This window comes from Phoca vitulina, unplaced genomic scaffold (assembly GCF_004348235.1).
Source record: "Phoca vitulina isolate PV1807 unplaced genomic scaffold, GSC_HSeal_1.0 scaffold37, whole genome shotgun sequence".
In the NCBI taxonomy this organism is placed as follows: Eukaryota; Metazoa; Chordata; class Mammalia; order Carnivora; family Phocidae; genus Phoca; species Phoca vitulina.
The window spans coordinates 15,642,919-15,669,801 of NW_022589740.1; the positions used below are offsets into that span (position 1 = coordinate 15,642,919).

Sequence of the window (26,883 nt, forward strand, 5' to 3'; positions counted from 1 at the left end):
GTTCCTTGAAATGAGGATACAAATATAGAACTATGCTTGAATTAGAATGCTTTGTTGGGATTGGAATTAATTAAATTACCTTGAGTGGGGCGAGAGAAAAAATGAATTCAGGACTTTGTAATAAAATCATCACTAATATATCATATAATTTTTATCCCATAATCGCAGATCAATATGACTATAGTATAATCATATATCAAACACAGCTATACTTAAATTCTATTTTGCAAATTAGTTTTAATGTTTAAATGTCACCTTGGCTTCAACCTACTAAATCTTAACAGTTGTAATTAATTGCTTCAACATAGGAACTAGTGATAGAAATCTGAACAGATTATAGCTATCAATGTCCTACTGACTCTTGAGTCATTAATATACATTATGCAAGCTGTGAGCATAAAATATTATTTTTTAACAATATGCAAAAGCTTGTACACTTCAGAGGGAGTTGATGTCTCCTTTTGTGTAATCACCTGATGAAAATCAATTTCACTAATTCTAATGAGGCTGGAGTTCCCCAGGTATTTTTAAAAGTCTTCCTTCAGCATATGAGTTTGGCTATTAATGGCAGCAAATCTTGATATTTTGTGGTTACAATTGATATTTTAGGCAAAGATAAAAATCATCAAGTCCTAAACCTGGTGATTACAAAGGGCGATCAAGCAGGGCCAGTGCTATTTTCAGGCCAAAAGTGTGTTGTGACTAAAAAGTAATGAAATGGATTTCTGTGAAGCGCTAATAATTGGATTCTGAATCCAGTTACAAAATAAGATACCCAAAGAGGATTTAAGCCAAGACCATCTTATCAGAATACATATACGCCCACAGACACATTCTCTTACAAAAGCTTTTAAAATTCAACAGTCATTTTCTTATTTGGAGTTTTGTGTTTATTTAAAACAAAACAAACTCACTCAACAGAGTGCTTCAGAACCTGGGCTCCAAAGTCAAACAGCCTGGGACCGATTCTTAGCTAGACAGACAAATAAATAGTGTATCTGGCCATCTGTGTACATTCTTAATCCACATTATTGGAGTAAGTTTACATATGATAAAAAGCACTGTTTTAGGGCACCTAAAACAGTTGGTTAAGCATGTGCCTTCGGCTCAGCTCATGATCCCGGGGTTCTGAGATGGAGCCCCACATCGGGCTCCTTGCTCAGCGAAGAGTCTGCTTCTCCCTCTCCCTCTGCCCCTCCCCTCCACTTATGTTCTCTCTCGCTCGCTCTGGTCTCTCTCTCTCTTTCAAATAAATAAATCTTAAAAGAAAACCACACCCCATTTTAAGTGTACAAATGTATAACACCCATGTAACCATCACTACAATCAAGGATAGAACATTTCCATCACCCCAGAAAGGTCTTTCATGCACTTTTCTCATCCCCTCCCCCTCCCCCCATCCTACCCGATGCAGCTGATACCCTTTCTGTCACTAGAGATGATGTTGTCTTTTGTAGACTTTTATATACGTAGAATTATTCAGAAGTGGCTTCTTCCTCTCTGGATAATATTTTTGAAGTTCCTCTAAATCATTAGGTATATAAGGAGTTCATTCCTTTTTATTGCTAAGTGATATTCCATGGTGGGAATATACCACAGTTTAATTACTTGTTCACATTTTCATGGATGACTTTGTTGTTTCCAGTCCGGGGTTCAGTTGAGGTGGTGTGAGTATTCACGTTCAAGCCTGGGGTGTGGACAGACACAGTTTTGTAAACGTGAGACAGTCAGAAAAAGCCTAATTTAAACAGGGACCCTAAGGAGGGAGGAGCTACCCAGATGGCTAACCAGATGTGTAGAGCATCAGAAAAGGCAGGCAACTTAGACAAAGATTTGGTCAAGGAAAAGGGAAGAGGTCATCAGAGCTGGTGTGTGTGCCAAAGGGAAGGCTGAAGAAAACAGTATTATAGGCAGAATTTGGCACAGTTCTTCATTCGTGGTTTGCACGCAGGTAAAATTGCCATCTGCAGGTCACACATCATTCTCACATTTAATATTGAATAAATAAACAGTTAATATTCTGTTAAGATTTTTGTACAATGAAAACTGAGTATAGATATGTGTGGACGTGCGTCAAGCTGTAGCCATTGAAATGCTGTGGGTAGCTTAGAGATGCAATGAGCTCCCCTCCCACTTTCAAATACTAGACTCCCTACTTTATATTCACCTATTTCTTGTAACACACCGATTCTCTTGTAACACATCTTTTTAGTTTTCATTTGTCAGTGATTTTAGTCAATGATTCTGGCTAAAGGGTTAACTTCCTTGTTTGTGTGCTCTGTTTTTCTCTAAGACTACATGGATTTCAATAAATGGTCTTGAATGTATTGAGGAAAAAGCATAATCTGCTGATCATTAATGAATTGTATTAATGTCACGTATATAAACTCGATCAGAGTCATAAATAACTATAGTAAGATGGTGGAAGACGTTGGAGAACTTGACTTACCATAGGGAACAGAAGCTAGTCTGAAATAGGTTCTAGGGTGGCTGCTCAGTTTACCCAGATGTGTTATTTTGTTTGTTTGCATTTCTCAGAGGATTGGGGATTAAAGCTGGATGAGATCTCCCATCAGGAGAGCAACATTTAGGGAAAAGGAAGAGGGTCCAATGGGTAAAAAGGGCGGGTGTGGTGTGATGAGGAAAGTAACTGAAAGGAAATTGACAGCAAAGCTACTTGACTCCCACAGTTACAAGTTCTCATTTCATTTGAAAAATGTCTTGGAGCCAGGAGGGTGATTTGAGAAAGTAAGTTGGTAGTAGTAATGACGTTGAACCAAGTTGATTCTAGTTGCTTGTCTTGATGTCAGAAAGAGTTTTATTTTCTTAAACTGATGGTGTAAATGCATTGGTCCTATGGTATATCCTACAAAATGACATGTAGGTAAGAAACTGACTTGCTAAAATGGATGCGAATTCTCTTACGGCGATCATTTTATATTATTTTAGTATGCAATTGTATATTCCTGACCTTAAAGGCTGAGACATTCAGTGAAATTTTTTTATCATCTCTTGCCTTCCTTCTAAATGAGGAGAGTTCTAGAGTTGAGATATATAATCATCTTTGCTAAATTCTTTTTTTTTTTTTAAAGAAGGGGAAGAAATGCTTTTTGAAATGACTCTTTAATAAACCCAGGGCAAAAGGTGTGAGGACAAGATGGCTCCTTGAAAAATGTCAGGCCAGAAATTGTGCTTCAAGAAGGCCTCACACATTCTGTTTGACCAGAGTCCTTTCGCTGGTCATCCTCGTTCGCCGTGACCTTCAGAAAGCCACTTAACTTTCAATATTTGAATTGTTTTTCACATGCAATTATAGTCTTTGTATTTGCCATGTGACTTTGCAGAAATTTAAGGCAAGCAAGCAACGTAATTCTGGGCTAGCCCCTTGAGTTGCTCTAAGATGGCTGCAGGTTATGTGACAGAAACATTGACCGTTTATAAATGACTTTTTCTCTTTCTTAAGCTTTCCGTGAATATTTTTTTCTTTGCCATGAAGCAAACTTGGAATTGTCTATGATCCTAAGAAACTGCATTGCTTATTTGAACCCACCAGAGGCTACTACTATATACTTTCTTAATGTACTGTGAGAGGTGGTTTTGTCTGGAAATCATTTGCTTCTTTTCATGTTGTTTCCTCAGAAGTATCCCCCAAGCCAAGGCAGAAGATATGTGTTCAGCTTTGTTCTAGAATTTGATATTGTGCATCTCAGAATTCCCTGTTGAATTCCAGCCACATTTGGCTAAGGAATCAGGGCGGATAGATAAAAATGCAAGAAATATCTGGGATTGTCTGATTGGGCTGCCATCGTTGGTTTCACAGGTTATTAACTGCACTAGGGAACCAAACTGAGGGGTTGGGTAGAGATGGAAATCCAGCCTGTGATCTACTCAACAATCTGTGTGCCCCAGAGGGGGACAGTGTCTACCTAGAAAAAGAGCTACCTTTCTCTAGTTCATGGAGCTCCCACATGGCCAGCCGTGTTGCACAGAATTCTGCTGTAATTCCTCTCGGAATTGTTGAAGGCATGAATACCTTTTAAAAGATACCTATCCAGAGATGGTTTTGTTCATTTTAACCTTCAGCTGTTGCTTCAACCTTGACATTCACAGAACCTCCATTAGCAAACTAGCTCAGTGTTACTGGAGTCAAATAGAGTCTTCCAGTGTCTAGACAAAGTTCGAAGTAGAATCTTAGAATTTCAAGTGAGTGTGAGTGCTAAGTACAAATCTATTATTCTTTTCATAGTCTTTTTACCTTCTCTCAACTTTGTGACCAAAAATGATTGATGCTTCATGAATTCAAACGTATAATCACCTCATCTGGGGCCAGTAGAAGATTCATATTTGGGGTGAAGCATCCTTCTGAATATTGACATATGGGGCACAGACATAAAGCAGTGATGAAGGCTTTCTTCAAAGCTTATCATCAAGCTGTCATGTGAAGGTGCTCCTCACGGACCATCTTGTCTACCATCTGTGAAATAGTTTTAAATGTGAAAGGAACTACGTGATTGAGGTGCACAGGAGAAACTGATAGGAACTTGTACATATCAGCTTGGATGCTGACACCAGTATTCGCAGTATGGATGGCATGACCCATTCTCTGCTCCAAATCCAACTTCCCATGACCACATTAAGTTGGTGGTAAATGGGTGCTGTACCACCTGTGAAAACCAGTTCCGGATCCATAAGGGAGCCCAAGTAAATAAGAGGAAAAAATGGCCTTCTGATGACTCTTTTTAAAGTACGATTTGAGTAAAGATGGTGTAGCCCATCCTTCTTTTTTCCTCTAGAGAGATCTTTATGTTGGTGCCAGACCCTGCAATATAAACCAGACCCAAAGACTCAGAAAGAAATCCCCAAAATGATTCCTGCCCTCGCTAACTTCCTAAGGCCAGTGCACGCAGCAAGGTATGGTTACGTGCCAGGTGATTGCTTTGCAGAATCCATCTGGATACGTCTTCTGTGAAATAAATAGATCCAGACTTTTTTTTCCCCTTAAAATCTCAATTCAGACTCTTTACACATGTTCACATCTTGCTAGCCTTAGGCATTTCAAAGGAATTAAACTTCTATCACACATCCCGGTAATGGCTTCAACAGGCTTCGTTTTATGGTATTATACCAGAAGACATGGTACACCCTGATGTTTCCAGAGTCATCGTGCAAGAGCCAGAGAAGAAGGGTGTTGTGATCACTGCTGGATGTTAAAAAATGGGAAGTCGTTCTTTGCTACGCAGTGCCATTCTGCCACCTAGACGTGCCTGGCTAGCTCTAATAAAAAAAAAAAAAAAAAATGGTCTAGGCTTGAATAGAAAATAAAGGATCTTTTCCATGTTAATAGTATCTTCACACTCAGAGAAAATCCCTGATAGAAATGACTGAAGAAGGTCATCCTCAGCAAGAACAGGGGAAAGGGTTATGGGGGCCAGATGTTAACTTTCCTTCCAAGCCCCACATATATCTTTTTCTGCCCAGGATCTTTTAATGAGCTTTGAAGAAGAGAGCACTTTTTATGCAGCTGACTTGCAAAAGGCAATGAGGATAAAAATGTTCCTGTGTTCATCTGTAATAGATAGATAGATAAATTTTTGAAATGTCTCCACCCCCTTTGCCATCTCGTTATTCTGAGGATGATGCTTGATTTGAGAAATGAGTTGCAAGAAATACTGTGTGTCTTATAGACAACAGTAATTGACAGATATATACATGATGCAAAGAGATTCTGAACACTTGTGATTGAGTCTGTGTGACTTTGGGCAAGTTCTTCTAATGTTTATGAGGCTTATTTTTTAGCTGTAAAATGTGAATAATACTATCTTGCCAATAGGACTGTTGTAAAGATTTCATTAGTTAATACGTAATAAAATGCATATGTAAGATAGTATTTTTACCTCCCATATAAACTTTCTTCTGGGCATCTTATCTTGGGAAGCGTGCTCGCTACATTAAATGTACTTTGACTATGGAGCCAGTAAGATTAGATAAAATAGATTTAAATGCATTAAATAGAACTTTTAGAGCATTGACTCTTTTTCAACATTGTTTCTGAGCTTGATACTGTATCTCAAGTCAGTCAAACCCAGATTCTGGCCAGGAATGAATAAACTTTAACTCCTTGAGTTATGTGCATCCACGGAAGAAAATATCTAGACCAACCTGTGCTCAATGAGTGAGGGATATCTATAGGTTAATTAAGAGAACTTATCTTCCTAAAACACCTCTATAAGGGAAGCCAAAATGTGTGTGGTAATCCATATGAAAAGACATTAGCACAATCTACTATAGAGCCGGCTTTCATTTCTTGTGCCGCTCGCATGAGGGGAAGGGTATTGAGGAATCCTGCCTCCAGAGACTCAGACCACATGTTGGAGATGCTAGCCTAATTAACCAGGCTTTGTTAGCTGGGGTTCCAAGAGAGATGCCAGCCCCAATGCCCTCAGGAAGTGGCTCTCACCGTGGGGTCCCTGGACCAACCACCTCAACATTACCTGGGAACTGACTAGAAATGCAAATTCTGGGCCTTAATTTCTTCGGTGTTTTTTTTTTTTTTTAAGAAAAATTTTATTTAAGTAGAGTTGACACAGAATGTTACATTCGTTTCAGATACCCAGCATAGTGATTCAACTTCTCTATACATTATGCTGTGCTCACGAGTCTATCTGTCATCATAAGCAATTACAATATCACTGAGCATGTTCCCAGTGCTGCGCCCTTTCTTCCTGTGACTTACTCATTCCATCACTGGAAGGCTGTAGCTCCCACTCCCCTTCATCCCTCCTCCCTCTGGCAACCATCGGTTTGTTCTCTGTATTTATAGGTCTGATTCCACTTTTCGTTTGTTCATACATTTGTTTTTTTAGATTCCACATATGAGTGAAACCATATGGTGTTTGTCTTTCTCAGTCTGATTTATTTCACTTGGCACGTTGTCCCAAATGGCAAGACGTCACCCTTTTTATGGCTATGTAATATTCCTGTGTGTGTGTGTGTGTGTGTGTGTGTGTGTGTGTGTGTGTGTGTACACACCCACCCCACATCTTCCTTAGCCAGTCATCTATCTGTGGACACTTGGGTTGCTTCCGTAATTAGGTTATTGTAAACAATGCTGCAGTAAACATATGGATGCACATATTTTTTCAAATTAGTGTTTTTCCTTTCTTTGGGTAAACACACAGTAGTGGAATTACTGGATCATGGGGTAGTTCTGTTTTTTTAATTTCTGTAGGAACCTCCACAGTGTTTTCCACAGTAGCTGCGCCAGCTTGCATTCCCACCAGTAGTGCACGAGGGTTCCTTTTTCTCCACATCCTTGCCAACACTTATTGTTCCTTGTGTTTTTTTTATTTTAGCCAATCTGACAGGTGTAAGGTGATCTCATTGTGGTTTTGTTTTTGCATTTCCCCGATGATGAGTGATGTTAAGCGTCTTTCCATGTGTCTCTTGGCCATCTGTATGTCTTCTTTGGAAAAAAATGTCTATTCAGGTCCTCTGTTCATTTTTTAATGGGATTGTTTAGGATTGTTTGGTGTTGAGTTGCAGAAATTCTTTATATTGGACCTGACTTTAAAACCACTAATCAGTGGGACCCAGCAGCATGTGCTTTGACGAGTCCTCTGGGTAATTCTGATGCTCACACAAGTCCGGAACCACTGACCCTAGGCCTCCGCTGCGTGTAATGAATCACCTTTTCCTGTGCATTTAAGTGGGGCCAGTCAAGTACCATCCTTAGAAGAAATGAAAACATAAAGTCTCAAATCATTTCTTTTTCCAGAGTTTGGATAGGGAATCCCAAATTTGAAAAGTGCCCTCTAAACATCTTATCCCTTAAAAAAAAAATAATTAAAATTTAAATTAAAAAACATATGTAAACCATCATATCTGTTGTCAGTCACTTGGCCCTTTGCACCCAGCTACACTCAATCTCTTTTCTGTCAATTGGACTATAACCCTCTGTCTTCAAACTTTGTATCCCCCCTCCCCTGCCCCCACCATCTTGGAAGAAAAACAAAAACAAAAAACCTTTTCCATTATCCTACTGCCTTCCTTCGGTCCTCCCTTATACAACTACAAATTCCCAGCAAATAGTCTGAATTAGCTGCTTCCACTTCCTCACTGTTGAGCCCCTCTGTAATTCACTTCCACCTTTGAAGTGAAATTACTCTGTGAGACTTTCAACCATCTCCTGTTTGCCAAATCAAAAGTCTCTTGTTTCTGTGAGATTTCCTGCTTTTGATCTACCCAGTCCAGATCGCTTTCCTTGCCTTGCCTTTCGTAATGCAAACCTAGAGCCCTTGTTCTCTGACACTTTAATGATGCCTGTCTCCCTTCTTTCACCTTAGCCATTCCCCGAGGTCTGTGGCTTGAAGAGTTCTGGAGGGGATGCGCACACTCTCCCCCCCCCCCCCCCCCCCCTCTTAATTCCCCAGCTTCCCCCACACACACGTCTCTGCCTTTCTTTCAGTTACAAGTATCACCTCCTTATTAGTGATTTTCAGTTCTACATCGTCAACGTTGTCTTCATCCTTTACCAATCTAGAATCTCTGCGCAGGGCTTCCCCTATGTCATTGCAAATTCAAAACTTCGGAAACAGGATCTGTCAGTCATCTTTTACAAAACAACTTATCCCCAAAATGTACCTCTGTCATCAGGGGGGACTCTTTTCTAGATCACCCTGTTCACCGTCTTCCCTCTCCCTCTCCTCAGTCTCCCACTATGTGTGAGTTGTGACATTTCATTGCCCCCTCCTTAGCTGACCTCTCGTTTCATTCAGTTTGTCCATAACCTGGTTTACGATCCCTCCTGCCTGCACCCTTGAAATAACCAGTTGCCTGCTTGCTTCCTTCTAGCCTTTCATAGCCTATATACCAATGACAGATCACTCCTTCTAGAATCTCAACTGAATTATGTGATTTCCTTGATCATTGGCTACTCACTGCCTGAGGTCGAAATCCACCCATGGGATTTCAGGGCCACACAGCTTTCTTGAGGAAGCCACCATTCCGAATCTCCTGCTTTCATTACTTAGCCCCAAATATATCTCCATGAATCCACATCTTACTTAAGGATTGAAGAACCATCTCAAGTCTTTTTCTTCTAAGAGAATACACAGTCCTCATTAAGGGCCTATTTTTCTGAGAGTTTACAGGAATTTCCACATTATTGTCCCTAAAAATGATATGAGTTTTATGTAATTGAAAAGGAAAATTCATGAGAAGCCTTATATAGTACTTGAAACTTGGAAGGATAAGTGGTAGTTGTCCCTCTTCTTTGCGTTTTGCGACCAAAGCAACAGTGAGTAATGGCTGCCTATCACGTGAGCCATCGATGAAATAACCATGTCTTTACAACCGCTGTTGGCCACTGACTGAAAATGCACTCACTGGAAATTAACATCCACCAGAATGTCTACTCCTGCCTTTTATGAGAATGTAAGGACAAAGCAAATAAAAAGGAAAATTAAACGAAGAGTTACCTAAAAATAATATGTAAATGATTCACAAATAGGAATTTTGACTGCTGGTCCGTCCCGATCCCAGGCTGGGAACTGCTTGCTCAAGTTACACACCAAGAAGATCTAGGCTGGTGAGCTGATAAATGGTCAGTCTAATCCTCAGTTAGCTTTTACCTGAAGACTCTTGTAGCACATTTTAGATCGTGTTTTCGTCTCCATCCAAACAATCTTTGTTTCCTAAAACAAGCACAGTTGTGATCTGCATGGACCCTGGGATACATGGCTAGCTCTCCCCAAGCGGTAAAATGTTTTCTTACCTCCATTCGAGAAATACTAGTCAATTATCTTAAGCAAATGACTTGCTTATTATAACCACATTGGAAGCAAATTAAAAGGGAACGGCCAGAGAAAAGAAAATAATTTGATTTTTTTCTTCTTAAAATAGAAAGAGGCCCTTGAGAGAAGGCTGGTATATCTCCTTAACTCTGTAAATTTTTAAAAAATCTAATAGAAAGATATCTCTACATATGCCTATGTAATATAATACATCGTGTGTATATCCTCCTGTATGTAATGAAGTCCATCGCGCATGGAGAAGCGCTCACCAGTGTTTTCCTCGACTGTTCTTACCTCGTGTCTGTGTAACGATGAGCCTGTCAGACTCCCTGCAGCTCCTGCCCAAACCCATCCCAAGGGCAGCTTTGAAGTGCAGCCCCCTCCGACAGCCAGGCACCAGTGTCTGGAAACTTCCCACATGCAAGTCCTCAGGAGCACCAGTGATGGCTGGCATGTTTGGATCTGGCTGGAGTTGTGAGTAGAGCCTGAGATTTTAGGAAGAGCGAGGGGAAAGATAAAAAAACAAGCCAGGCACAGTAAGGCAGGTGTCGGCTCCGTTCTCCTGCCCCCGGGGAGTCTGCATTTTGCACCATGGGGACAGAAGAAGGCCCTCTGTCGTTCTGACTTTCTAAGAAGCTCAGGTGCCTTTCACCCTGAAATCTTTTAAAAGGGTATGTAAGGAAGAGATTGATGTCGGAGAAAGGGATTAAGAAAAGGGAAGACGTGGGTAATTCTGGAAGCATCTTCCTTCCATCTGTCCAAGATATTTAGGTGTCGAAATGCTGACAGGAGGACTGAAGAGCTTTACTCTCCACTTTTTCATCCTTAGGAATCTTACATTTTATGTTTTCCCATTTAGCTATTTATTTTTACTTGAAAAGGGCAGTACTTCAGCGGCGACCTAAGGCAAGTGCCCCGGGTCCTCTCCTGTTTCACCCCCTCCTCCTGTTTTACACATTTGGCTTGGTTTGATTAACTGGCGTGGGGTCCCTTGTGGGAGCATCTCTCGGAGCAGGTGGTTCAGCGCAGTGAGGATCAAAGAACCCAAAGGTGCGAGGCCTCCGACAGCTGCAGGACCTCTTTGATCTCAGGTTGGAGTCTCTCCCCACACAGATCAAGCAGTCCCCCCTCAAGACAGGAATTTGTGTAACTACCTTTTAGTTTGGTGGTTTACTGACAGGTAGATGAGAATAGCAACAGCCTGATTGAGGGCGCAGGACACCCCACCATCGTGGTTGGCTCGCAGCTCCCCGGCAGTCTGCTCTCACCCCCTTATTTCCTGCCATGTGTTTACCACGAATGCCCATCCCCTGCTGACCACTCAGCCCACACACCACCCACTCCAGGCCTGCTGGTTTCCTCCTCGCCCCAGGAAACCACATGCAGACCTGGTGATTATTTAACTAGGAGGCTGTCAGCTCACATGTATCCAGCGCTTTCTCTGCACCAGGCTCTATCAGGTTCCTTCATCTCCATTGTCTTTTTCACTGATTTTGTACTCTTTTCAAATCTTTTTAGTCAGTGCTTTTAATTGTTTCCTAGTGAAATCATTAAGTTACTCTTATCTCATGCCTGCCTAAGAACACATACCATTTTCTGTTTCTTCTGGACCCTCACCGAGGTAACTATCTAGTGGTTGCTTCACACCCCCGTGGGTGATACAATAACTAATGGGATAAATTATTTGGGTGTGTTGAAATTGACCCTTTCTAATAATCGAATAATGGAACCTAATTTATCAACCCTGTTTCGTATCTTGGTGATTATGTGCATCGTAACAAACACAAATATAGTCCAAGATGCCCGTATGCCCTCTAATCACTCAATTATTGTATTAAAAGATGGGAGAGCTCAAAAGCTTAAAAAACAAAAACCTTTTTTTAACCAACCAAGTCTTTTATTATAGACTGCTTTACTAATACTCATTTTAGAGTCATCATGAACTTTCCATTCAGTGTAATATTAAAAGAAAGAAAGAAAGAAAAGAAAGGAAGAACGAAAGAAAGTGAAGAAAGGAAAGAAAGAAAAAGAAAGAAAGAAAAGAAAGAGCTTTAAAATAGCTGTCTCCAGGGGCGCCTGGGTGGCTCAATCAGTTAAGCATCTGCCTTCAACTCAGGTCATGATCCTGGGGTTCTGGGATCCAGCCCCGCGTTGGGCTCCCTGCTCATTGGGGAGCCTGCTTCTCCCTCTCCCTCTGCTGCTCCCCTCTGCTCATGCTCTCTGCTCTCTCTGTCAAACAAACAAATAAATAAATAAATAAAATCTTAAAAAAAAAATAGCTGGCTCCAGTAAGGATGCTCCACTAAAAAGACATAAAAGTATCCCAGATTTCGCTGGTTATAGCTTCCTGTGCTCGGGAACTTAAAATTTTTTTTTTTCCTGCTGAGGTTTCTCGCTTTTCTCTGGAATTGTTAAGGCCTCCAAGCTAGAGCTGTTGTTTCAGCTAAGTGTATCTACTTCCAAACTATGCAGTCATCTCCTTACGTGCTTAACGATTAGCTTCCCTCAGCATTTCTGGTCTCATCAGAAAGTAGAAATACACCTGCTGGAGAACATTATCTATTTTCTTGCCTTCTCTCACTCATCTAGCTGGTGCAAGCAGGGAAGCCTTCAGATTCCTTAGAGTAAAAACTGGCTATACTTCTGGCACAAGACAATTCCACTTTTCTCCGCTTATCTGCATAAACAGCCATGCAGCCTAATGAGGCAAACATCATGTTATTCAAGTATTGCAGAGTCCCTTTTTTCAGCTTGCCCAGCATCATTCGACTTCCTGAAATCTACCTCAATAACTTTGCCTCAAGATCTTTAATTACTCTGTAAACATGCTTTGTTCCCTCGATAGCTTTCTAAATATTGATTTTTGAATCTTAATTAATGTTCAGACTATTAATTGAATGTTTGCCGCTCACACTCATAGAAATGAAAATTCCGTATGAGATGCTTGGTTTCCTCCTCACACCATTATTAGCGTCTAACTTCATAGAGTTTTGCGTTTTACCCAAAGCTTGCCCAGAGACGGCTCTACTTGATCCTCATAAGGTTGTTTTCAGGCTCAGGTTTTGCTCTGAAGTTGGCATGAGAAGTGTGCGTAAATTAAACTCATTTAGGTACGGATGGCACAAGTTGTTCGCTTGGTATATTTGCTCTAATCGTAATTTTTTAAAATGTGAATATTGGCTCTATACTTAAATAAATTTGGTGCATTAATGACGACTTTACAGAAGTCAGTGATAAAAAGCACAGAGCTCCAGATTCCCCTTATAATTCTCATGTAAACACTTTATGCCACTTGGTGAATTAAATAAAATTTCTCTTCTGTCAGTTGCGTTCATTCACTTTTCAAGTACGTACAGAAGGTCTCCTCTTAGCCAGGTGTTCTGTGGACGCTGGTGGCTGTTCATACTTCCTGTGGCCCATCACGGTAACCGTGTGAAGGCCGAGGTGACTTGACCCAGATAGTCACCAAAAGAAAGGTCTGTTTTGGGGGCGCCTGGGTGGCTCAGTCAGTTAAGCGCCTGCCTTCAGCTCAGGTTATAATCTCAGGGTCCTGGGATTGAACCCCTGCTCAGCTGGGAGTCTGTTCTCCCTCTGCCTGCCGCTCCCCCTGCTTGTGTGCTCTCTCTCAAATAAATCAATAAAATCTTTAAAAAACTTTTTTTTTAAAAAAAAGATCTGTTTCTGAATTTATAGGTCATTTTAGGGTATGAAAACTTTGTGTTATATTTTAAAAAATTATATGTCAGTTATAATCATATCTTTAAAAAAATATTAATCCTTCCAAATTACTTAATAGCTATTTCCCCGGTTGACATCATGTTTTAAAAGAGTTCATCTGCCAAATGCATTCATTGGGTGATTATTTTCTCATTAGTATTTACTGAAAACCAAACAAATAATTGCCACTCTGAATAAATGGAGTTGATATATTGCCAACAGCACCACCCCCCTATAAAAAGATACACATTTATTTTCTTTTTTTCTTAGGCTGGGTATCATGATTGTGGACAAATACATGATTTCCAGTATTTTAAAATACTAAAAGTCTCCATGACTGAATGGCCTTTACTGATCTAATGGAATTCCTTCATTTATTAATATTCTATTAATACAGTGTTTTTTTCCATTCACCTGCCAGTTTGTAGTTTAACTGGAACTAGCCAGCCTCTTTTCTGAACGTCTCCTTCGAGTGTTGCATGAATGGACATCGTCTCTGGAGGGTAGGAATTGACTCAGAAAAGGAAACAAATTTATGGCCTTCATAAAGACTCAAGGTGCTTTTCTACTTAACTCAAGTGGTTGTTTCTCAGGCCTGAAGTGTTTGCTGTATTTGATGACTCTAGGTGTTAATTTATGTCCTAATGGTTGTTAGGGTGGCAGTTATTGGGGATGGGGGGGCGGCGCAAGTGCAGCTGAGCCAGAGTCCAGGCAGCCCTCATGTCCCCCCCACCCACCAAGTTCCCACCCAGCCTTTTCCCCTCCCCCCACTTGCCAATCAAATCTTTCATCTTTTTTTCCCCTAAACTGAGATCAAATGATAAGTTGTGCTCGTTTAAAACCAGTTGACACTAGCATGGGGATATTTGGGTACCGTGCAGAGTTGGAGAGCCTGGCACAGCAAAACGTGTTTGGCAATAATTTCAGGTCCTCTAGGGAAAACGGTGCCTTGGACTGTTCACGATGAAATGATACAGATCATTGCCTGTATTGATGGTTAAGTGATAAGTGAGAACCTGGGATTTCCATGAACTTGCATAAGAGATCTCGACAATTCGGTTTCCTTAAACCCACACTTGACCTTTCTCCTATAACACGTGGGTCACCTGTAGACTCTGTTTTAACTGAGGAGGTGCCGTCTCCTCGCATCATGTCCTGTAACTAAAACTAAATATCTAGAGTTGTTGAAACAGACCTGTTAATATACAGCTAGCAATTTGTGATGAGGTTGTTGATGAGTTTCGCTTTCTTCATTCTTTTCTGGATGTATTTCCAGGTTTTTACAATGAATGTACATTTCTTTTTAATCAAGAAATAATCGTTTATAATAGAAGTTATAAAAATACAAGTATAAGAATCCCACATATATTCTTGCTATCTCTAGGTAGGTTTATTCAGTTTTACTCAGTATGTCCTGTCTGTCTGAGTACCTGATAGTGTAATAATGAGCCCTTACATTTGTATAGGTCCTGATGAAGAGTTTCTCACATGGGACAAATAACAATACTTAATCAGCTTAGTAATGGTGACGGGATAGCCAGTCATATCACAAGGAAATTGTGGGTTAGCTATTTTATCTCATTTGCCAAGAATTATATAATTAGCACATTAGCAGAGGTAAAGCAGTATTTCCGAATCCTAACACAGTTTTCCTTTTTTATATGCAATCATTTTTTCCCCATCTGTATAAAGTTCTGCTAAATCCCATGAAACATATGAAGAAATATAAGTCCTAGTTCCTGCCATCAAGCAGGTTACAATATAGTTGGGGTACAAAGATATGTGCTGACAGAATTAATTAGTAATTCAATTAATGACACATAATTAAAAGCGCAGTGTGTAACACAATGCCTCGCACGTAGAAGGCACTCACGCAATGTTGGATGGACGCACAGATGCATGGATGTGTGGGTAGATGGACGGATGGCTAGATGTGCAGAAGGGCAGATAGACTGACAAACTGATTAGAGTTATAGGGACTTGAAAAGAGAAAAGTTCCTTCATGACAGATGGCTGAGTTTCAGTAAATGTCTATTGACTTTTATTGGTCAGAGGATTTTTCAAGGGGAAGACAGACTAGCTAAGCCTTCCAGAACTTAGGAGTAGAATGCGACTCTGCAGAGAGCAGGAGGGAGGGAATTCCAGGCCAAGGCCTCAGCATGAGCCAAAGCAGTGAGGCAGAAAGAGCAAGGTATGACTGGGAACTGTAAAGGAATGACCTTTCTAAAGCCCAGGTTTTGGTGAGGTTGTTGTTGTGCAAGTAGAATGGGATGATATCATAGAGTGTCTTGAATTCCAAGCAGAAGTACTGAAATAATCCATAAGCATGGACAGCGACAGACATTTTCATGTAAAATAATGTTACAAGGAAAATGTTTTAGGCAACAAATCTGGTAGCAATGTGACTTTGTGTTAAATATAAAGATATGAGACGGTTTAATACAGGGTGGAGATTTTTTAAGTATTCGCTGGGATTTTAAAGTATTTTTTAAAAAGAACTACACATGTGGATATTGCTGTATCATCGTTAAAATATTCCTATATGTAGGAAACAAACTGAGGGTCGCTGGAGGGGAGGGGAGTGGGGGGATGGGGCAAAAAAAATTAATTAATTTAAAAAAATATTCCTATATGTGATTGAAATTTCTGAGACCGTTATATCAAATTCAGATTTAGATCAATAGGTGTTCTTACTGAGAACCAAAAGATTACAACATTCAAACACACTGGCGTGAAAGTCTAGAGGCCTCCAAATATTGCATGCATAAAGTTTAATCAATTTTTCATATGCTGGAGGAAAGGTAATAATTGTTGTCTTCCGAGATGTTCGGCCTAACTCCTGGATATGTCAGAAAACTGGTATTTCTTGCATGTACGTTCTTGTTGAACCAGGAGAGGGTGTGGACACTGTCCCTTCTTTTTGAACCTATTCATTATCTTACAAAATTGATGAGGTCATCACTTGAAGTGGTTAACAATTAAGGCCTTGGAGCAAAACTCCGTGGGTTAGAATCCAGCTCAACCACTGAATCGCTACTCGGTCTTAGGTCTCTCTCTGTTCCTCAGTGTTCTCGTCCCATGAATGATGATCACAATAGCACCAACATCTTAAGATCGTGGAGGGGGTTACATGGAGAAAGACAGTCTAGTGCCTGCCATGTGGTAATAATCCATAAATGACAGTCCTGTTACTAGTCCTAATACGTCATCACTGAATAACAGACATCTGTTTTATAATCTTGTTAGGTTTGTTCACATGTGTTGTTTTATTTGTTTTTTGTTTTTTAAGCATGCCTAGAAAGAACGCTAGGATCCCATAGGGATGTGTCTGGGCTCTTGGCCAGAACTCAACATAGACAGCCTAGGCTGATCCTAACTTCCATGAAGCTGACCAGCCTCTTGCCTCCCATAGTGAGCCACCTGTATGGATTTGGACTGATGGATGCGGAAGCCATGGTGACGGAAGCAGAGAAGTGGACCACTGTTCCTCAGCAGCACGTGTGCGTGGAGAGCACAGACCGACAAATCAAGTAATGCTCGCGGCAAGCAGACGGCATAGCAATTTCCTGAAAGAGATCAGCACAAGTGCTCCAGACGGCCCTTTGTTGTCCGTGGAAGCCGAAAGCTTGTGTCGTGTTTTTTTTTTTCTAACATAATTGTAAAATTCTCATAGAATGTCTAAGATGCTAAGCTGTTAAATCCACATAATAGGACCCAAGGATCCTTAAAAGCATCTCTTAACAGGGGATTTGGAGGATGCTTACAGATGGGCATTCTTAAGATTTCAACTCAGCCAATATTTCTATTTCATGGTGCAAGTGTTCTCCCTAAGTCAGCGTACTCCAAAAAACTAAACTTGATAGTCTGGAAACTGAACCCTATAACGTGTAATTACGAATTATATTTTTAGCACAGTATATAAAGGTAACGATAGGTTGGAAGTAAAACAGATAGAAAATAAGTAGGGGGCATATCTTTCCTATGGTTCAATGACAGTCTCAGTGAAATTCAAGTTTTGACCATGAAGGAAGAAGGAGAGTCAGCCCTAGGAACAACAGCAAAGCAAAAAAAAAAAAAAAAAAAAAATTCAGGCAGAGTTTCTGAGGTGGGAGACGAATCACCCCCAACTTGAACTGATGTCAGTGTGACGGGAGCCCAGTGTTCATGGGGGACAGTGGAAGCTAGTGAAGAAGCCAGGAATGTTCAGGCCAGAGGAGGCCTGTGCCCCATGGGTTACAGAGCAAGGAAGTGGTAGACCAGGGATTTGAACCAAGGTCATGGCAATCCCCAAGCCTCCCCCATACCACCGTACCCTCTACCAGTAGTCCGAAAAGGATATTCCATAGATTAGCAACATCACTGTCACCTGGGAACTTGTGAGAAATGCACATTCTTGGAGCCCACCTCAGCCTCACTAAATCAGACATTGCAGGCAGGGGCTCAGCGCTCTGCGTTTTAACAAGGTGATACCCTCAAGTTCGAGAGCCCTCCCTGCAGGAAGATAAAAGAACCTTAATTCCGCCATTTTCTCTCACTTGCATCTTTCCTACTCTCTAAAAACCAGGGTTAATCCCTGAAGTGACCTTGGGTGATGGCACTCTGTCATTCAGTATCCAGCCACCAGCGGTTTGTGGTACATCACATCATCATTCCGGGCCCGCAGGTTTACCCAGCCTGACCCCGGCGTGTGCTCTGCTCACACTCTGTCTCTCTCTGTTGCAGGACCATCCGCCCCAACAGTGCGGTGCGCTCCATCTACAAAGCTTCGGGCTGTTCCGATAACCCCAACCACCACGTCAACTACCTGGAGCACGTGGTTGTGCGCATAACCATCACCCATCCCAGGAGGGGAGACCTGGCCATCTACCTGACCTCGCCCTCAGGAACCAGGTCCCAGCTTTTGGCCAACAGGTACTGTGATGGCCTCTGGCAACACCAACACTCAGCTGCTGTGGAAGGTAGAAAGCGTCACCTGCTCCTGACTCACGAAGAACTAAGGGGGCACGTAGATGTCAGGATGGGACAGTCAGAGCTCTTACTGCCCATACATAAATGAGGGAGTGCAGGGGCGCCAGGGTGCCTCAGTCGGTTGAGCGGCCGACTCTTGATTTCGGCTCAGGTCATGATCTCGGGGTCCTGAGATCAAGTCACATGTCGGGCTCCGCACTCAGCAGGGAGTCTGCTGGAGATTCTCCTTCCCTCTCCCTCCACCCCTCCCCCCCCAAAATAAATAAATAAAATCTTTAAGTAAATGAGGGAATGTAAAACTGCCTAGAATCTGTAGGAATGGGACAGTGTAACATTTAATACTCGGGTAATATCGCAAGGATGCCGCAGAAAAATTGAAGGCCGCCTGTTGTTGTTTATCCTGACAAGGAAATGCAGAGCACTAACTCCTTAGGCCTTTGAGATTCTCTCCCCTGTCCAAAATGTCTGCCGGAATTTGTTACAGATTAACTGAATCCTCTTGCCCAGAGCCTTGTCCAACCTTAAAGGAAGTTCTGTTTGTTTTAAAACAGGTGTGGGCAAATTTTTTCTGCACAGAGCCTGTTAGTAAATGTTTTGAGCTTTGCAGGCCATGTTTCTGTGGCAACTGTTCAGCTCTGCCTCAGAGCCCAAAAGCCCCTAGGCAGTGTGAAGGAATGGGCATGGCTTTTTTCCAATAAAACTTTATTTACAGAAACAGACAACAGGCTGGATTTGGCTTGAAGACTGACTGTAATTTGCTGACCCGTATTCTAAAGGTTGGCCCTTTAGTCTTTACTGCTCAAGAGGGTACTCAGTTTCTCTTCTTAGCCTCTTGCCTTTTCCCTGCTCCCTCCAAACACTGAGCCAGGAGGTAGCTGTATTGCCACGATCCTGCTGAAAGGCCAGAATGTTCTAGCACCAGTTTTCTTTTGCTCCATAGGTTTTTGAATGGTTGGGAGCATGGGCAGCAGGTGCTTGTCAAAAAGTGGGACCAGAATGGGAAGATGTCAGGTTGTCTTAAATTACACTTTGTCCCCTCTATGGTTCTAAAATATAAACCACAGCCAGAAGCCTAATTGCTTCTTCAATTTGATCTTTTTTTCCTCCAAGACGAACACATAACGGGAGCAAAAGTCTTATCATGAATGGCATATATAGTCCAAACGAGAGCCAGGCTTTCATGCCCACATAGCCAGGTGGCCGTGGCGGTGGTGGGCTTTGTTAGGACCGACAACAGGCCATTGGGGCTGAGAGGCCAGGGGCTGATGCAACCCTGCAGAACCAAAAGCAAGACTGAGCAAAATCCCCAACTTCATCTGCTCTAGCACTGGGAGAAAGAGAGAGAGCACTCGCAATTCTGGATGACAGTGGCTGGGAGTCCAGAACCCGAAATCTTTCATTACATTTGACATCTGTGCTTGGCCGACTCGCGTTCTTTAAAACCTAACGTCCTCCATTGGGGCGTGGGAAAACGTGGGCTTCGTGCCTTATGCAGCGCAGCTCTGCCAGAATGAGTGGATGCAGGCACAGAGAAGGGCAGGCTGCTTTGGCCTCGGATCCCTGGCCATGCCACCCATGCCGTCCCCCCGCCGCAAGCAGGGGTCAATGCTTCTTTCCAGCGGGCGACGCCTTCCGATGCACAATTCCGTGACTAGGAGGTCATCCCAGCTGTTGCTACTGAAGCGAGGGAAGACCTTTTCCTCCGTTGTCCTTTCTTTTCCTTTGCCTTCGTTCATCTGCGTTAAACTTGAAGGAGTATCCGGGTGAAACACGGCAGCGCATGTGTGGCTGAGGCCCCTTGGTCCTCCTCTGTTCTAGAAAAACCATCCCTTCACGGTCGCTGGGGGCTTGGAAAACTCAGAGTCCTCAGGCTTTCTGGGCTTTTCCTGCCTACTGCAGCGTTTCTAGTTGGCCTGCCCCCGGAGTGACTTCAGGCAGGAGGCTGGGAAGCAGAGGGGCTGTGGCCCCGTCGCAGGATTTGGTGGGTTGCCACGGCACGGGCTTCAGTCCACGCGCAGGAGCCGACACCTGCTTGGCTCTTTGCCAAGTGCCCAGCCCAGCACTGCCGCCTGACTTGTGCCCGACAAAGGCACGTATTTCAGATGCGCAGTGACCAGCGGTGGTGAAGTTGACCTCAGTCTCCGCCATCAAGACCCCCCTGGGAATAAAGTTGCTACCCGGCGTGTGACTTCTCTGGAACGTTTTCTCCAAGGGCTGCTCTTTTGTATGTGTTTCGTGTCAGTACTGAAAGGAAGTAGCCACCCAAAGGCGGTGCGCGGACCGGAGGGGCAGAAGGGCTGGAGACACCCCGGAGGTGTAACGGATGTTGTGAATTCATTTGTCCGCCGTTCCCCGAACACATCACTCTAAGCAGCTGACCCCTGAAGCCTAAAGCAGTGGCACCCAGTCCCAAAAGCACATGCGGCGTCCGAGGCCAGACTCCCCTGCCCTTGCTGTGCGTGATGCTAGGAGCATCCCTTCAACCGAAGCAGTTAAGGAAAGACCGTTTCTTTTGGCATTTTTTTTTTCCTTCTAGCATGTTCTGAAGCTTTCCTTTTATGAGAGGAAATCTCTACTCAGAACCTTTTAGTCTCTGACCTAGGGGCCAGGAGTCTTTGTGTCCCCTCACCTTGGCCGTGTTTCAAGGCCCCTTGCCTGGATTGGGCGCTGAGGACGAGCAGCATAGGAGAGGGGTGGGGAAGGCTGAAGGGAAGGCCTACTCCCCTCCTCGTGTCCTTCACGTTGGCCTGCAAGGCAATAATACTTCCTCAAGGAAAGGTGGATAGGTCAGGTTCTGGAAGGAAATTGTGTGTCAGAGATTATTAATGAGAGCAATAAATGGTTCCCCGGTTGGACACTTATCTTTCTTTCAAAGAAGTCAAGATTTCTAAGGAGGACCACGGTAAAGCGAAGAATAGCATGTAGTTGAAAGAGACCTCTCAACGGTCACAACAGGAAGTTTCCTTATGTGAGGGGTCATTTGAGATGAAGAGGTAGAGCTGAGGTGGCCGAGAGCCGTCCCCGCGTGTTTCAGTGCTGTTGATCCCCACAACACAACAATTCCTTGGGAATCGATTTTCCGCAAGGTCGCTGAGCACTTGGCCCGTGTGGGCCGTCTGGAAGCCCTCAGTGCCTCCCCGTCCCGGCTGACGGGCACTTGCTAGAACTCCCGTGGAGAACAGCTGTTGGAGGAAGCATCTGCAGGTGCTGGGCCCTGGAAGGCACTCGGCAGCGTTCAGAACTAGTCCAACTTGAGCGTGCCCCATTAGCCCAGCATGCGAGCACCCCTGGCAAGCCAGGTTGATAATTTAGTGGGTGGGAGCACTGAGTTCACAGAGCAGGCCTGGAATGGGCAAATGGTTAGTTTCTTCTAATCCCTTTGTTTTCTCCTGCCCTCCCACCCTCCTGGTCCTCCTCTTGGCCTGTGCACCCTGCCTCACAAAAAGCCACGCTGAATAATCAGCACAAATGCTTTACCTCTGGGGAGAATCTGGAGGTCTTGCATTGGCCGGGGGGAGTCTACGTGGGCTTGGGTTCCTTTAACATGTTTTTTAGACAGGCACAACTTCAGAGTTAGCCTTTTTTTTATACCACCACGTATTCAAATTCTGCCTGTGTAAAAGTTTTCCAACAAAAGCTGGCTTCATCAGATTCTTCCTTCAGCTGCATTTGTTAGGATTATGAAAAGCGGTCTTTCTCCCCCTGAACCTCCCCCTCCCCGCAAGTCAGTGAGTTTGAGATTTAGTGTAGCTGTAGTGACCCTCTGTTCCAAATTTTGGCTTCTGACTGAAAGCTGAAACTTCTTTCCTTGTCTTTCTAAATTTGATTACGGACAAATATCTCTGCTTCTAATTATGGTCTTAAGTAGAGAGAAGGTACACTTTCGAGTCTGCAAAGCCTATAGGCTTCTGTAATTAAATATGTTTAAATGTGGTGTTTATATTTGAGTCATTTCTGTTGCTGTCCAAATGTTCAATGACAGACCATTGACATTTGTGAAGTATCATGCCAACTAAGTCCATTTGTGGCTTGCAGTAAAAATTATACTTCTGCAGTGGAAATTCTACATTCCAATAAGGCCTCACCATAAGAACCCTCTTCCTTGCCCCAAAAGAAGGTAGAACCTTTGGCGTTAGAGCTGGGCCTGTCTGGATTTCACCAATTTTTACGTTCGACTTTGAAAAGCAAGTCTCTCATCTAGAAAACAGAGGCCGTGGTTAGTGTCCTCCTCACATGGTTGTCACAAGCATTGAAAGGGATCACATACAGCAAGTCCTTAGCACCGCTTCTGGAACACACAGTAAGCACTTAATAAGTGCAAACCCTTGTTTACACAGTGCTTCTCAAAGCACCTGGTGGATGACTCCATCAGACACAGACGGCTGGGCCCCTCTCCCAGAGTCTGATCCTGTAGGTCTGGGTGAGGTCCATGAATTTGCATTTCTAAGAAGCTCCCAGGTGATGCGGAAGCTGCCTGTCCACGGACCACATTTTCAATCTCACCGATTTAAAAAGATCACCCAGCTTTTCATACAACATTCTTGTTATGTTTCGTGTCCTTAAAAGACTTGTGGGCAGAACACTGCTGGGTACTGTGTGAGTAATTTACAAAGGCGTCTGTAATCGAAAACAGATACTTAGATAAAAGGCATCCACTCTTAAATGGAATAAATCTGCAAGATTATGTGCGACATCATAGATCCACAAGAAGGAATGCATTTTGGGCCTGGTCAGTAAGTAATAGTATGCAGGTTGAAAGTTTCTTTTTTCTTAAAAACTCATCTTTTTAGGTATTCCAAAGCTCTAGAACTAGTACCTCTCTCTCAACCTTTCTTAAAGAAGTCACTTCGATGAGGAGAGGCAGAAAAACTTAGTGCATTTTAAATACCCTATTTCAGAAGCCAATCATTTAAAACTTGCAAAAGCCAAACAGAGCTAAAGAAAATAAAAAACTGAATGACAATTAAGCCAAATGAGCGCTTCAAGCATTCTGTAAGTTCTACGTTAAATTGCGATAAAGCCCTAAAAAGAAAATAATAATTATTTTAAGAGACAGAGAAAGAAAGAAAAAGGCAACTTCTAAAAATACCTGTCTAAAGTCTAATTCTGTAATGAATATAAATACTGTTTGGGGAGTAGTAGATGATTCTGAAATTAAGATCCCTTTATAACTTTAGAAATAATTATATGATAACACATAGCTGTCAGTACTTATAAAATGTCTTGTTATTTAGTTGCCATAACACCACTGAAGAATGTTGTAGCCTTGACACATTGGCTAGACTCTTTAAGGGAAAGGGGGAAGAAAGCTTACACTAATTATATGAGTTATTTCCTGAGTTAATTCCTCAGAAGGATGTACTACACTTAATGGCCGTCTTTTCTACCAGGCTTCATCCAAAGTAATTTATTTGAAAACCACTCGCAGGGATAGGGCTGTGGAGCACCATTTTAATAATTGGATGCATAATTTGTGCTATCGCAGGCATATATCATTTCATCGAGCACATGATTATGAAGTCAACTCTGACAGGGTTTCGCTGCAACAGAGGATGTGGATCAGCCATGGAGTTAATTACTCCAGCCTTCCGCACACTGGCCCTGCTTTACTGACATTTTATCCATGCTAATAACGTTGGCATGGGTTGGGTTTCTTCACTGTTGGCCCAGCGCAGACGTTCAGACTGGGCAATGGACTTTTTAGTTGATAAATGGAGACCACACAATGAGAATCACTTTAGCTGGTGTCCAGTGCTTTGACACTTGCTTGTCTTGAGCAAGGGTGTTGTTTGCAACACAAGTTGAATCTACTACCAGTGTTACCTTCTGTGATACACAGATGAAGCCGGGTTGATCATTGTTGCGGTGCCAAAAAAATCGGGACTAGTTTAAGTGCTGAATCAGAAGAAAATAAAGAACGGGGTGAGATTAGAAACGTGAATGGCCAGCTAGTCGAAACAACAGCAGTAATCAGTGTCTATTTCTTTCCCCATCAACTCCTTTAGCAAAATGCAATGATCGTGTTTGGCTGCATTTTTAATTCGTCTCCTCAACTTTTATGTCCACATGAAATTAATGAGCATTCAGCTCTGCATAAAGGGAAGAGACCGGGGTGGGCAACCGCTTAGCCAGATAGACAAAGCCCATTTATATTCGGGCTTTGAAACACTTATTTGAATGCTGATTATGGATATTTCTTCTTGGCACCCGGTTTATATATAATTTGGGTTCCAAATGTGATTTAAAAGTGATTGGCAGCAATGGCATGATTTTCAAAGGTGGACAGGAAAGGGTAGAAGGGGAGAAACACAGGGTCCGCTAATCCAGCAGTCAAATAATTGACCCATGAGTAATTAGAAGTTGGCTACGGTTGTGGAAACAAGACTGCCCCTCATGTGATGGCAGCCTCAAGTCTCCTTTGTAGTTTTTGGACGTGAGGCAATGAGCCAAATGTTCTGTCTAAACTGTTTGGGAATTGCTTTTAAGTTTGGCACTCTTGGAAAGGTATTATGTGACAAGTTGTTGCTTCGGTGCCCTCAAATGGCACAATGGCTTCAGTGATCTCGAGCCTAAATCAGAACTCTGTGGGCTGAGAAGTGGTTCTAGATTGGTTTCTGCCTCCACGCATGTCTCCGTCAACATACTCCCTTCCGTAACATCTGTCTGAGAGGAAGGGAGATTTGAAAAGCCTCCTCCTTCCCCACCGCTGTTTCTCCTTTTCATCCAACATACCCACCCTCTGGGTTTACGTGAAGGACTCTCTGTATGTAAGTCAGTTATATGATGAGCCAGCAGTTTCTTCCTGGCCAAGTCTAGTTTTAAGCCATAAGCTTATGAACCAAGCCCTGTCGTGGTAGTGCATGCATTATGGGATCTCCACAAAATGCACCATCCCTAATCTAATGAAGCTCTTTAATCAATCTTTTATACTAGGAAGACATTCATGTAAGGAGCCCCTATTTCCATCCCTGTTACCATGAGGGTAAGCCACCGCATCCAATATGGTTCTCATTGAAACGCCACACTCCTCTGTTCAGAACTAACCCTTATAGATAGTATACAGATATTCTAAAAAGAGAAAAAGGGGCTTCTCACTCATAGAAGCTTTGAAAATCACTTCCTACCATTAACCCCATTATGGAAATTAGCAAAACGTATTTGAACATCCCAGAGATCTGCGATGTTCTCCAGTAAAGAGGTCTGTTCGACTCGACCTCGGCCTTTCTCGAATTTTCCAGCCGTGGGACACTTTGCCAATGCCGATAAGTACTTGCCCTTTTTCTTCTTCTAAGGGCTGAGGAACACATAGGGGTGATTTTCCTGTTTATTGAGTTTCTCTAGGGAAAACTGCCGAGTGTCCACCATTTACCTAATACATTCCAGTTATGCCAACCAACCCTTCAGTTTCAGGATCCAGCTGTCATTTTAGAGGGATCCTCAAACATATTGATAGAACGCTTTTGTATGTAAAAAATCAGAATTCTAGTATATTAAATTATAAGGAGATTAAACTGGTTATTTTTGGTTTCAGAAGGGCACTTTTTCTCCCAATGGGAAGATATACATAGAATGTCAGATCATACCCACCAATTTCCTTGGTGAGCATGAAATTAAAGCAAGGAGAGTTGATTGCATGTTTTGAATAGCCATCAACATCCAGTTGCCATGAACTTTGTCTCCACGGAAGGACAGTTATGTCCCGGTAACTGGACATGGTTGCTCCTAAGACCATACTAGGGTTGTTTTTGCCTCTCTGTTTGCCTCTCTAGCTCTCAAACTCTTTCTCTAGTTTTATTATTTTTTCAACAAAAATAATAGACGCACATAATTTTTTTTAAGTATTCTTAAAAAAATCAGTTTCTTGCCCCATCTTTTAGTTTTTAACCTTCTATGTCCCATCTCTATAGAAATCTTTTTCTAAGTAGGGTCTACAACCAACATGGGGCTTGAACTCATAACCCCAAGATCAAGAGTTGCATGTTCTGGGGCGCCTGGGTGGCTCAGTCGTTAAGCATCTGCCTTCGGCTCAGGTCATGATCCCAGGGTTCTGGGATTGAGCCCCGCGTCAGGCTCTCTGCTCAGCGGGAAACCTGCTTCTCCCTTTCCCACTCTTTGTGCTTGTGTTCTCACTCTCGTTGTCTCTCTCTCTCTCAAATAAATAAATAAAATCTTAAAAAAAAAAGAGTTGCATGTTCTACTGACTGAGCCAGCCAGGCACCCCTCTATAGAAATCTTCTTAATATTTCTTTGGGTCGTCAATTCTATATAATGTGCCTATATAAATGATATGTCTCTTTCTTCATGTGCTTGTTTTATACATTATCTATTGACATCTCTTTATTCTTTTTTTTTTTTTTTTATTTGACAGAGACAAAGCGAGAGAGGGAACACAAGCAGGGGGAGTGGG

General features: G+C 42.5%; 1 protein-coding gene across 3 annotated transcripts in view; it reads left to right on the plus strand.

Moving 5' to 3' along the window:
• Positions 1-26,883, plus strand: part of PCSK5 (proprotein convertase subtilisin/kexin type 5) — a 456,955-nt gene that overhangs the window by 231,256 nt on the left and 198,816 nt on the right. For all 3 annotated transcript variants that reach the window (XM_032427639.1, XM_032427640.1, XM_032427641.1), the window contains exons 11-12: positions 16,921-17,038; positions 18,231-18,419. In XM_032427639.1, the coding sequence (XP_032283530.1) occupies positions 16,921-17,038; positions 18,231-18,419 (307 nt within the window). The remainder of the gene's footprint in view (positions 1-16,920; positions 17,039-18,230; positions 18,420-26,883) is intronic.